The sequence below is a fragment of the Chanos chanos genome, chromosome 10 (genome assembly GCF_902362185.1).
Source record: "Chanos chanos chromosome 10, fChaCha1.1, whole genome shotgun sequence".
In the NCBI taxonomy this organism is placed as follows: Eukaryota; Metazoa; Chordata; class Actinopteri; order Gonorynchiformes; family Chanidae; genus Chanos; species Chanos chanos.
The window spans coordinates 18,518,578-18,532,631 of record NC_044504.1 but is presented as its reverse complement, the minus strand read 5'-3'; the positions used below and the strand labels follow the sequence as shown (position 1 = coordinate 18,532,631).

The 14,054-nt window shown below is 41.8% G+C and overlaps 1 protein-coding gene across 2 annotated transcripts in view; it reads left to right on the top strand.

Moving 5' to 3' along the window:
- The window catches only part of crim1 (cysteine rich transmembrane BMP regulator 1 (chordin-like)), a 66,660-nt gene that overhangs the window by 26,590 nt on the left and 26,016 nt on the right, over nucleotides 1-14,054 (top strand). For both annotated transcript variants that reach the window (XM_030786306.1, XM_030786307.1), the window contains exons 3-5: nucleotides 6,761-7,003; nucleotides 7,880-8,000; nucleotides 8,391-8,512. In XM_030786306.1, the coding sequence (XP_030642166.1) occupies nucleotides 6,761-7,003; nucleotides 7,880-8,000; nucleotides 8,391-8,512 (486 nt within the window). The remainder of the gene's footprint in view (nucleotides 1-6,760; nucleotides 7,004-7,879; nucleotides 8,001-8,390; nucleotides 8,513-14,054) is intronic.

The following is a 14,054-nucleotide window of genomic DNA, read 5'->3' as shown; positions in this document are numbered from 1 at the left end:
TTTAAATGTTTTTGCAGCTTTGTGCCCTTGTTTTCAGACACAATTTCAGAGGATAGGTCAGTAGGCCAGTCATTGTGAGATTCCCCTCCTTGTAATACTTAAATATTAGGGCTGCACAATGTTGGGGAAAATAACTACTTGCAATTTTTGTGACAGATATCGCGATTGTGATTTGATTTGCGATATAATTTTTTGAAGTCAAGCTTCATTTCAATATTCATTGTGTAATAGATTTAAAACATGAGATGGAGCATTACCACATGATATACCATCAAAATATTAAACGCTCTATATTCTAATGCAAGGGTGAGAATTTATAGATATTGCTTCCAACATGTATGCTATTTTTACATTTTTTGTATTATTACACAGCTGTGTTGAATACTCGATTCTGCATCAATTACGGCATCCGACGGTCTGTTATTTCTGAATAGCAGACCGCTGCTATGAATAACGGACTGTTACGGACGCAGTTCTGATCACTAATGGACTACTTTTTTAGCGGGTGCAATAAAATAATTTCTGAATCAATATTTTGTGTCAAATTATTGATTTCTTTAGTAAGTAGCCGTGTAAGAACTGGGATAACGTACAGCGAGCCGGTCATTATTGCGAAATAAACCCGACAGGCTGATTCGCGTCGGGGTCCTGCATCACCCTGTCGGGGTTTATTGCGCAATAATGACCGACTCGCTGTACATTATCCCTTGCTTAATTGGCATATAACAATTACCACAAACGCTGTGACTGTGTTAAGTTAAATAAATAAACTAATAATAATTTAAAAAAATGTCCAACGTTGCTTTTGGCTCAGCGAATGCCATTTTTCTGCACCACGAATGTAACGTTTTCTTTGGGTTTCACGTTTTTGTTGTTGGTGGGCGTATACGGAGGTGTCATTGAAATAGATTAATCGTTCATCTCCGTTAAACATGGAGGCAAATACATAGATACTGGTAGTGTTTAATTTTTGCCGAGTTTTGTCTACTTGACAGTGAAGATTCAGGATGTCTCAGAGCAGTACACATGTCTCATAAAGCAACCATAAATGTTATTGCATCTGTTAGAAATTATCATTAACTCCTGCAGTAATTATTTAGTCAAGTGCAGTCTTCCATCTGGAAACCTGTGTCTGTATGAGTGAAATATCAAAGAAAAGAAAATCATCCCCAGCCACATAACAAAATGGATTATAATTATATGACAAAGTATGCTGGAACAATCACCTGAGGATACCATTATCCAGTGGCCCATTCACTGACCGACTGTTAAAGCACTCCATTAGCACTCCAAAGCATACAGTGCATGTTTCAGTCTCCAATATAAAATGGGGGGAATCAAATACAAACCAAACTGGTTGCCAGAGAAACAAGTCATGGGGGAGGAAAAAAATGGTTGCCTTAGTGATGAGGTCAAAACAGAATCACTGCCGAATTACATAGCCAGTGAAAAAACAGATGTTTATGTGTTCGTGTTTGAAGGGATAATGTGTGTATTGTACACATTGTGTAAGCATGCTCTAGGTTCATTCATATGTAATATTTGTCAGCAGACCTATGTTGAGTGAACCAGATGGTTTTTGTTTTGTTTTGTTTTGTTTTTTTACTGAATTGAGGTCTCTCTCTCTCTCTCTCTCTCCCCCTCTCTCTCTCTCCCCCTCTCTCTCTCTCTCTCTCTCTCTCTCCCCCTCTCTCTCTCTCTCTGTATGTGTGTGTGTGTGTGTGTGTGTGTGTTGGAATGGAGTGTTTTGTGGGCTGAAGCGTGCACAGGATGACTGACTAGATTAAGGAGCCCTGTTAATGAGTCAATAGAGAGCTGTATCAGTTCAGCGCTCTTTTAATCTCATCTCTCTCCATGACTACCGGCTGCTGCCTCTGTCCACGGCACTGATCTGTGGCTCAGAGGATAGATGAAAAATGAATATGAGAGGGCATGATGATTGTACGAGAGTAGGTAAGATCTGAGCAGCAGTGCACCTATGAACATCACTGCTACAGAGCCTCATTCTGTGCAGAGGCAAGACAGATTTCTAATCAGCTTGAAATGGTGTACAATAATGAATTCCTGCCTGTAATTTACTTGACAGTACATTCATGAACTTGATGTAGTATCTTCCGTATCTATAAAGTAGTCTCTTGGCAGCACAGGAGGCGTGGTTGGAGACATTTGACTGACAGGTGCTCGGTAGGTTTTGTAAAATGAGTCATTTTGACTGCTCGACCTTTTTGAAATTATCTGCAAACACAGAAATGAGCTGGTTTGGCAGGCACAGTTTGCATGTTTGTCCAGGAGTTGAGATTATGTTTATCCTATGGGAATTCTCTTCCTTGCCAGGTAGGATTTTTGTAGCTTTCCCAGCTCTGTGGAATATGAACTAATTACTGTCCAGTGCCAAACTGAGTAGCAGCACTCCTCCAGAGCTTCAGTAGTCTCTCTCTGTCTCAGTGGCCAGCATCAGACTGATGAGCATAGGTAGTTTGGTTTTTTGTCGCTTGTTAATATTAGCAACCAAATCAGTAATAACTGGGATTTTTGTTTTTGGATAATTACACGCAAAATATGAATGAATTATTAATGTAATGATGCCACATATTCAGTCTCATGCATTGGGATAGAGCAACCATACAGAGGGCAGAAGACACATTCATTAGGACATTTGGACATTAAACAATACATTTCCTCCCGTTGGTGCACACACAGCTCCAAGTAAGCTTCCCTGCTTTTTTAGTGGCTGTGTCATGGGTAGAATCATAAGCAATTGTTTGGTTTATAGCTTAGACACTTTCATTATGCATTATGCAAGCATATCCTGTTAAATGTGATTCTAGCCATTTTAGCATAATTCTAATGTAGGTAAAATGCTTTGAACAATGAGAATGTTTGCAATTTGATATTCAGTTCTGCAAGATCTTAAAAACAGAACTGTTTCCATTTAAAAAAATAAGTTTCCCAATGTTTCGATCGACCTACATGCCCTAGTTCCTCTCGAACGTACAGTGCCCTCCAGAATTATTGGCACCCTTGCTAAAGATGATTGAAAGGGCTTATAAAAAATTCACTTTGTCAGTTGTCATCTTAGTATTACACTGAAAATAGAAAAAAAATCTTACCTTTATGTTTAGTCTGAGAATAAAGCGACAATTAGTGAAAAATAAATTTATTAAACAAAATCAAATATGTCACAGTTACTGGAACCCCAAGACATTTTAATCAAGGAAATGTAAATGAAGTATGACCCCACGCATATTTAACTAATTTTAAGTCAGCTGAAGTATTTAAGAAAATTTTGAGCAGTCATCAATGATTTCCTGTTTCACTGGGGTATAAAAATGAGGTGACACAGGGCCCAAAACCCTTTAGTCATCCATCACCATGGGAAAGATTCAAGAGCATTCCATCGCAATAAGGCAAAAGTGTGTTGACTTGCACAAATCAGGGAATGGATACAAGAAAATAGCTACTTGACTTAAAATGCCCATATCAACAGAGGACAATCGTTAAGAAGTTTGAGAAATTCAAAACTATCATGAACCAGCCTGGAGGAGGACGCAAGGCTATTTTGTCAGCAGCCACAGTGAGGAGGATGGTCAGAGAAGTAAAAAAAAATCTCCAAAGACCACAGTTTCAGAATTACAGAGTTTGGTAGCATCTTGGTGTCACCATGTCTCCAAATCCACCACAAGACATCATCTGAATACCAACAAACTGTTTGGAGGGTATGCCAGAAAGAAGCCTTTCCTACCTTTTTGCCACAAGCAAAAATGCTTGGAGTTTGCCAGATGCCACTGGAACTTTACCTGGGACAGGGTGCTGTGGTCAGACAAAACGAAAATTGAGTTTGACTCCAAACACTCAAGGTGGATTTGGCGTGGAAATAAAGATGGCTACAGAGAAAAGCACCTAATACCAAGTGTTAAATATGGTGGAGGATCTGTGATGCTGTGGGGCTGTATCTCCCCCAAAAGCCCTGGCAACATTGTTAGCATATATGGTATTATGGATTCCAGGAAGTACCAGGTGATTTTAAATCAAAATCTGGCTGCCTCTACCAAGAAGCTAAAGCTTGGCCATGGTTGGATCTTCCAGCAGGACAACAATCCAAAGGCCACATCAAAGTCCACTCAAAAATGGTTAAATGAACACAAAATCAAACTTTTGCCATGGGCATCCCAGTCGCCTGACCTAAATCCAACTGAAAACCTGTGGGTTCAGCTCAAGAAGAGAAGAGGGTGCACAAGAGAAGACCCAGGACTCTGCAAGATCTGGAAAGATTCTGCATTGAGGAATGGTCAAAAATCCCTTCCTCTTTGTTCTCAAGTCTTATAAAACATTACAAGAGAAGATTCAGTGCTGTTCAGTTGGCAAAAGGGGGTTGCACAAAATACTAAAGGGGGGGGGGGGTACGGGTGCCAATAATTACGACACACATGTCTTTCGGAAATAAATTTATTTTGTGGTCAACTGTGACTTTTTTCCTGTGGCAATGGGCTCATATGGAATTTATATATTTTCTTTATTTGCTGAGTAAAGACAACATTTGATAAACAGTAAGGGGAATTTTTATCAGCCTTTTTTACTCATATTGAATAAGGATGCCAGTGATTCTGGAGGGCACTGTATTTCATCTCTTAACACACACATTAATAGTATTGTGTGTTGAATCCCTCCTTTTCTATTCAAAGGTGTTTTAAGCGTAACCCAGTCCTAAGACTGGTCCCAAGTCGCATGTATGTCTGACACTCAGTCTCCAGTGCACCAACAGATGTCTGGCAGTCTTGTCCTTGCATTCAATTGGTTACAACTGTAACTGGGGGCGGGGAATTACGGCACAAACAAGCAGAAAAAGCTTTCAAAACCTCTAAGCACCAACTGTAGCCCCACTTACAGACAAAAGCTTTCCTTACAATGCTTTTGTTCCAGTTCACCTGGGTGATCACAAATATAGCATTAACTAGCAATATTCACACAAACTGAAAGACAAGACAGTGTCTTCGACGTCCCTCAGAGCCTTCTATAAAGAAAAAATAACAGTTCAGTTATAATGTGCGTAACATGTTTCAGTTTTTGGTTTAGGTTTCATACTGTGGAGGGTTTTTTGTACTCATGAAGGAACAAGATGATTACAGTCTGCTGGTCAAGTATTTCATCCATAACAGCATATAAATATACCTGAGGAAAACAAACTTGAAAAGCTCAGCTCACTATGATCGTCTTATCTGCCATTCACTTAAATACTGCACTTCAATTTAATGCACCCTGAGATGGATGTAGCATTCTTGGAGAATGTAATGTACCTGTAGAATTAGTGATAGTTACTGAAGACATTACCATGACTGACTCACGACCTCCATTTTTAAAGACTATTCTGCTTTTGAAACCATCGCTATATAGTTACCTCTCCTTCATGGTAGCTTTCTACTATGTGTGTTTGTGCCCTCATTTTGATAGACATTGTACATCAACACAATGTTTACCTTCCAAAGAATGAAGCGCTATTGCAATTTTCTCGGTTGGAAGAACAAAAAAAAATGTCCCCACTGTTGTATAATGACACGCAAACACAGCAGTTAAATGTAAGTTGTGTTTTATAAGAAGAGTGTGCCTCTACTTCTTTCTCTCTCTTTCTCTCTCTCTCTCTCTCTCTCTCTCTCTCCCTGATTTGATTCCCATTTGATGTTATTATCTGAGATATAGAGACAGAAGCTGCTCCACTGAGATCTCTCCTCTCCTCACACATCAAAAGGAAATAATGGGTTATAGTTTCCTCATAATGGATGCATTTAATATTTCTGATATGATTATCTTGCAGCACTGTGAATTTCAAACAAACAGCAGCACTGTGTTTTATCATTGTTTGATCCCCACCCCCCCCCCATTATATATTCGGTCTTAATGACTGGCCAAGGGAACACAGATTCACCCCATTAGCTAATGTCATTGTAATTACTTATAGCACTGGCTAAGAGCACATTGTACAAAGTGTGGCAGTGTGCTGCCTTCCTTCCTGAAGGAAACTGGATTTAAGGTAGAGAAATGTTAAGGCTACATATATTCTATTGTAAGATTGAGCCTTCATTCAGAGCTCCATTGAAACTCCACAGAGCACCTAAGAAGCATCAGCCTAACATTCTGTGTTTAGTTAGAGCGCCGGAGGGCCTGGGCTGGTGCTTCTTCATTACGTCTTACCCAGGGCCCTGCTTAATGCAGCTTAGTCCCTGCTGCTGTTTATTATCCCCACTACACTGACTGTTTGTGTGTTCCAGTCATCATTTCTGCCACTGCCTGACATTTGCTGTTCATTCACATTCACATCAACGTGGGGTGCTTTGTTTTACCTTCCCCTACTCTGAATTTTTTTTTTTTTAAATATTCACTTAACCCACTATTTTCTCTTCTATTTCTTCTTTAAAAGGTCATAGAGAAAAGCGATCATACCATGATAGTGAAAGGTCAAATTGTGTTAAAAAAAAAGTGGACTTTAACTCAAATGCTCAAATAGCCTGTTGATGGATTGTGGCAAACTGGTCCAGGGACCTCACTGCTTATAGCAGAAGCTAAATGTCCTGAAATGCTTTAAACATTGCAATGGTATCAGCCAGAACTCTGTAAGCCACATTGTTACAAATGACAAAGACAGCTAACAAGGACAGATACATAATTGAATTCTTTAGTGCTGATGGAGAAAATCTGGAAAGTTTGGAGAGAACGTTTATTAGAAATCAATAGTGCTTACAGGGTATATTTTGCTTTGTCTGTGCAGAGGAGAGGCCAGACTGCTCCAAGGCCAGGTGTGAGGTGCAGTTCTCACCCCGATGCCCAGAAGACTCGGTTCTGATAGAAGGTTACGCTCCACCAGGTGAATGCTGCCCACTTCCCAGCCGCTGTGTCTGCAACCCTGCTGGGTGCCTGCGGAAGGTGTGTCAGCCAGGCTACCTCAACATCCTGGTCTCAAAGAGTTCTGGCAAACCTGGAGAATGCTGTGACTTGTATGAATGCAAGCCGGGTATGTAGTGCAAAAAACAAACAAACTGTGTGCTCATATAACACACACTGTATAAAGTAAAAGTTGGGTCAATTTGACATTTTAAGGCAAATTACATCTTTTTACAGCTGGCTAGTAAATTACTGCAACCGAAAATTACATTTACTGAAAAAGCAAGTTGTCTTATGACTTTAAGTTGGCCTTAACTTTGAATTTTTTGCAATGTACAATAGAGAATAACACTGAATTGGGACCTCTGACATTTGTCCGTGAATCAACAGAGAATTCACAGAATCAGTGAATGAGGGAATGAGTGAATCAGTAAGAATCAGTGAATGAGGGAATGAGTGAATCAGTAAGAGTCAGTGAATGAGGGAATGAGTGAATCAGTAAGAATCAGTGAACGAGGGAATGAATGAATCAGTAAGAATCGGTGAATGAGGGAATGAGTGAATCAGTAAGAATCAGTGAACAAGGGAATGAGTGAATCAGTAAGGTTCAATGAGAGAGGACAGTGCCAGTTTGCAGTTTTAGGGGTGTTTTATCCTTGTGTGAGGTATGGGTCACAAGTCAGGTTATGTTGTCTTTGTTTGTTAAGAATGGGCCAGTGTTCCTACTTTTCACGGCTGATTTAAAATGATGTGCTGTTCTGCTTCCAAAGACTTTTTAATTGCCCTCCAGATATTTTGATGTGACAGTTTAACCATCGCAGACATCGTTTATTTTTCCAATTTTGACTGGAGGTTTGGTTGGGCACTTTAAGAATCATTGCCTTTGTTGTGATAGTGATAAAACTTTTGTGTGTGTGTGCGTGTGTGTTTCTGTGTGTGTGTGTGTATGTGTATTGTATGTTATTGTATGTGTGTATGTTTGTGTATGTCTCTGTTGCTCTATCAGTTTTCAGTGTAGATTGCAGTACTGTGGAATGCCCCCCTGTCCTGCCCGTTGAGTGCCCTCCAGACAGCTATGAAACACAGGTGCGGCTCACTGCCGATGGCTGCTGCACTCTGCCCACCAGGTGAGAGTACTACTGCACCTAATTAACCTTTATCTCACCATAGTCTTCACTTGAGAGCTGGGTATGAACAGTGCTGCAAGGCACCTGGAGAGCACTTCATCATTTAATTTAGCCTCTTTAATCTGTGCACTTCAGATTTAAGTGCTGTAATTGTCATATAGCTGTATGAGAAGAACACTGAGGTTTCTTTTTGCAGCAAGATCTTGTGTAATACTCAAATGATTGTCATATATAGGATTTGATGAAGACAACATTATGTAAAACGTTGCTGTGTGAGACTAAGGTCGATAAGGTGTTTGATCTGCATGCAGGAGGTTATGTAAAGTATGACCTGTTTTTGACTCTCCTTCTCTTTTTTTTTCTTTCTCTCTTTCTCTCTCTTGGCTCTAGGTGTGAGTGTCTGCCCGGTCTCTGCAGCTTCCCACAGTGTGCGCCAGGAATGTCCCCTCAGTTTGTCTCCCGTGGCAACGGGACTCCTGGGAGGTGTTGTGATGTCTTTGAATGCGTCAATGGTAAGTTAGTTTTGTGTAATCACCTGTGTGTGGGGGGGGTGCATGAGTGTGTGTTTGTGCGTATAGACTTGGTATGAGAGTAAAGACACACTGCCTAGAGGTGTGCCCCTCAGGGGAAAAAAAGCCTTTAAGAAAAAACCTGCATGTAACACAAAATGCTTGTTCTTAAAATGCCCTTCCTGCTTCCCTATGTCATGGTCAAAATGCTGTTATTATTTAGCGAATGCAGTGGAATAGGTAGTTAAATTTCCAGTAATTTAGATTTCCATTTCCTGGTGCTATTCTATCATATGTGGGTATTTTGATTAGTTATGCAAGACCTTGTTTTTCAATACTGCTCCTAGATGCTCACAACTCTGTACAATGTGCTTCTCTCCCTGCTCTGATACACCTGCTTGGCTAATCAAGCATTTGATAATTATCTGATGATTTATAGCATAGGAGTTGGTCCAAACCATGCTGAAAACAGAAATAGAAATATTTAAAGCCCAGTTCTGCAATTTTCGTACTTATTACATGATACCAGGCATAGCGGAGAGCATTTGACCATTGGCTATGTCATCATTGCATCAGTCTCAGGCCCTGGTAGATAAAGAGTGTTTTCTGTGGGTGACTAGCTGTATTCAAAAATGCCGTACAGTCGTGAAGCATATTCCAAGGACAGGAGCACTTTCAGCTGATCTACTTCATCATCTCATTACCCTTGGAGAGGTGATATTACAAGAGAGGTGAGGGGTTGAGTCAGTGGGGAGTACATGTGCAGTGGGGGGTGTTTGTGGTGATAAGGGTCTGCAGAACAGTGTTGGTGCACTGTGAAAAAGGGGTGTGAGGAAAGGGTAACTAAGAGACACACGCTAAAGCAGGCAAGATAATCACAGCCTAAATAGTCACATGCGTGCTACTAAAGTGCCAGCTGGCTTTGGGATGCGTCTGCTGGGAGGCGGAGCTGTGGAGGGGAGAAGGATGGAGAGTGCTCCACCCTACAGCTGTTATGTACAGAGGGCTGGTGGTGGAGATCAGTTCTCTCAGATCGAGAGAGGGAGAGAGAGAGAGAGAGAGAGAGAGAGAGAGAGAGAGAGAGAGAGAGAGAGAGAGAGAGAGAGAGAGAGAAAGAGGAGGCTGAAGAGACCAGAGGAAATTAGATGAAAGTAAAAGGGAGAATTCAAGCATTTTTGAGGTTCACTTGTGAATTTGGGTTCATCTCTCTTTGGCATTCAAGAGCATAACAGTGTATGAATGATTGGGAACAAAGGTTGATCAGGTGCTGGATTTTTTACAATGTGTCCTACAGTTAACCCTCAGGCTTAAACTGTATGTTTGATTGTAGTGTGGAAAATTTCTATTGTTTATGTTTGACAGCAAGCATAAAAGTTTGCAGCAGTCAGAGAACACACACACACACATACACATACACACACACACACACACACACACACACACACACACACACACACAAACCTCCTCGGCATAGAGAGTCTAAACATCTGCTTAGGATGAGGAGCCAGGTTCTCTGTCATCTCCACAGCCGGCTGTGAAATTGCCCTTTGTCTAGTGGGTGATTTTTAGAACAAAGAGGCAGAGCAGAGATCAGCACAGGGAACATCAAAGCACCAAACAGAAATATAAACTGATTGAACATCTGGTCACTTGTGGCTGGATACAGCACACTGGCAAGGTTGAGGATGTATTAATATTCCAAAGCGGGGGAGCAGGAGAGGGAGGTGGGGAGAGGGTGAAGACAAGGAAAAGAGAGAGAGAGAGGATGTGTTCTCGTTCCTGAGGATGAAAAGTGATATAACGATCAATACAGGACAGCTGTTGAACACACGTCATCTGCAGCACTGCAGTCGATGTAATCCTATCTGACCTCCAACATACCTCGTCGTGACATGAACAAATGAATATTGAAAAAATGAAAACTGAGCACGCAAAGGTGATGTATCCAGGGGTGGCTGGTGGGGGCGGGGGTTCTGGGACACATGGCCCCAGAGATGGAAGACCTAACAATGGGACTTGTTTGTTAATACCTTAATCCTGCTGACATGAAGCTCACTCAGATTAACATCAGCACCTGCTCAATACAACGTGTATGTTCCCAGTAAGAGAAAATAGCACGCTGCTCTAAATCAGTGTAAGCCAGCAACTGTCTAATATGCTCAAAGAGCTAGGCAGGAACAAAATATCTTGGCTTGCCTTAATTTAGTATTAAGTTTGCTGTTTAGCATCATTATGCAGGGATGTAGTAGTCTAATTTTTGACATGTTACTCTGGGCATAATGGGGCATCAAGTCGCTATCTCAGTGTCTGCACCTTCAGAGAGCCGTCAGCGAGCAATAAGAATCTGTTTGTATCAGTGTTGCCATCAACAAACAAACCGGTGGAAATAATTATGCCGACAGGGCTTGACAACAGGTGCTTTTCCATGGCAGTAGCTCTCACAAACGCAGAAAAGAAATAGTTGTTTGAAATAGTTAGTGAGCACTGGCTTTCTCAGACGCTGTGTTTGGACAGCAGATTCGCCGTCAGACAGTGATGTCACCTTCCTGGAGTGCAGATAAGGGTTTGATTAGCCTGTTTGAGGAGGACCTGCAGCTCTCCCACACTGAGTTAATCGCCACTCTTCTCTAGAGTTCAACCACCAACATTTTCTCAGGCTAGGTAATTCTGGTGCAGGATTTGCCTCAGTGCTCACTTCGTGGAGCAATAGTGGCTTCTGACACAGCCAGTCACTTGTTCTGCAGTGTAAAAGGTCTCTGCTTTAGTGTTTGAGAGGATTAGGTCTGGCCTCTGTGGTCCTGCCAGTTGTATCTCAAAAGAATGGGGGCACCATTTGATAATAGGGTTTATTTAAGGTTTCAAGAGGACATTAGAATCACTGCTGTTATTGCTCTGATGTCATGCAGATTACAATGTTTTATTTGTTGGTTAGTCTTTCCTTCAGGAAAGAGAGGATGCTGTTGACATAAAAAGAAAATAAACATCTTCTGTGACTTCAGCTGCATATGTTTCTCTTTGTTCTGTTCTGATTCAGTGTGGGAACACACTTGCCGTTATTTTTAGTGGCCTGATTAGCCATTTGCATTGCACATGTGTTAGTCCACCTGTCTGTCTTCTCTAAGGGCAAAACACAGAAAGGGCCCATGATTAGAATATTGCTGGCATACTGAGAACTGAGTGATTGCTGCTGAATATATTTGACTGAACATGTGGTTAGAAGGTGTGGTAAGAAACCGTTAATGTCTGTAATTTGAGTGGGCTCTCAATCAGCTGTGGTCAATCGCAGTGCACCAGACCTTAAGCAATCTGCATTGGGATTATCTGTGTGAAAGCCTTTGTTGTTCTACCGTAGGTGACATGAGGAAATCAGAGAACAATGAGCTCTTTCTTAAGGGATAAAGTCAGATTAAGACACACTCTGCCCTGATCTCAGGAGTACAAGTAAAAGTTTTTGGAAATTACCAACCTTAAACAAGCACGGTTTAGATCAGTAATTTTTTTGGTTTGGTTTGGTTTGGGTTGGGTTAGTTTGGGTTGGGTTTTTTATTTTGTGAGCACAAGCTTGTGGTTTTGTTTCTCTCCTTCTTCTCGAAGGAAAGGAGAAGAATGGTACAGAGAACAATTTTAAGGTACAGGGAAAGTAGGGGTCAGGCTGCAATGCTAGCATGTTCCGAAGCTTTCACTGATTGACAGGGGGCTTCATACAAACCATGCCTTGTTCACCTCTGCCATGAATGTTGCCTTGCATTCACAATGTCCATTTGAACATGCTGACCAGCCTCTCCTCTCCTCGCCTTTTCAAAGCAGGCACATGCGCTAGGGCGAATTCTCCAAGTTAGCTTTGATTTGCAGGTGCTGCTTTCTGGTTATTTGCATGTGTAGAGCTGGGACAGGCTTTGCCAGGGCACACCTGCAGAAGTCTACTTGTTATCAGTGTTATTTAGTCTGTCTCTCAGCAGCGCAGCCAAAACAAGGGGAGCGGCCACACATGGGAATGCTGCCTCTGGGAGGCAGCCAGAGGCATGACTACTCTGGGACCTGACTATGGGGGAAAAGAGAGAGTGGATAGGGGGTGGGATGAGGTGGGGGGTTAGGGGTGTGGGTGTGGGGGGGGGTGTCTGGATCGCCTCCTTTGCCGCTTTCTGATAAACAGAAGTTAAATCATCGGCAGAACACACAGCAACAATCACGCTAGCCTTGAGTCTTCTGTTGCCTCTGGGCATTCCAGCATTCCTTATTTCTATTCTTTGTACATCTTGTTCCTGTCCTGCATAGAAATATGAAGATTCTCTCTCTTTCAAATCTATGCCATCTTGGTGGTTCTTTGAAATGGTTTAGTTTACAGGTTCATGGTTCAGCCTGAACCCAAACATTGCCTGTAAAAACACTCAAAGAAAAAATCGCCTCACACACTTAGATCTTTCAGTGTGTGTGTACTTGCACGCAAAAGGTGCATGTTTGTGTGATACACAAATGTTTGCCCATGTGAAGGTTGGCGGGTTATGGGCTGTAATCAGTGTTTTATTTGAGGTCATGCTCCCTGGCTCTACTCGGGCGCTGGGAAGGAGTGCTGGTTTCTAATCTTCAGACAGAGAATTTCAGGAGCTGCTCTCGCTTCCTCTCAAGCCTGAGAACCTCTCTGTGTCCCTTATCAATGAATTGTGATTTCAGTCTCCTTCAGACATTTTCTAGGTAAAGATAACCCGTGTGTGTGTGTGCATGTGTGTGTGTGTGTGTGTGTGTGTACTGTGTGTGCGCTGACTTATGTGTTGGGTGCGCGTGTGGGTGTGTGAATGTATGTGTATGTACACAAGAGAGTGTGCCTCTTACAACCACTCAGGCTTGTAAAAACATGTATGGACATTCAGATATTTGACTCTCCTAAATGTGTCTCCCATTCAAATGAATGACAAGTTTTGTGTGGTAGCATAGATTACCTCCTTACCTCATCTGTCTCAGACACAGGGAGTGTAGTCATGCACTGAAATGATTTCAGGCAGGGCCAGTTAAAAGCTGTTGGCCCCGTGGCAGGGAAAGGGGGAAGATACAGCTCAGTTTAATGGTAACAGCCCGAGGGCATGCAGCAGAAACGAGAGAGCTGCGTCGTCGATTGTTATCGCTATGGCAACCAATTTCTTCCTCTGACTGACAGGAAGGTGTAGAGTTCGTAGATAAGAGAGCAGTAGACAATGTCAGTCAACAATATTGCAGGAGAAATCACAGATTAATATGTTCTGTCAGTGCATGGCTATTGTGTAGCATTCACTCTGATGTATCGTCACAAAAGCTGTGACTCAGTCATCAGAGGAGAAAACTAGATTACAAAGCAAGATGTGCAGAATCTCTGATCCACTCATAAGATGTGACAATTCAATTAAAGCGGTTTTGTTTATGTTTCTTTTCAACTGATATGTGTAATAGAATTTAAATCACCCTCACACCCTTTGGCACTTCACTGATGCCAAACGCTGAGGCTTGGACTGGTGTAGTTCTCCAAAGTAGATTACAATGGTGTAGATGAAGATGTTTGAAGCAGAATTTAATT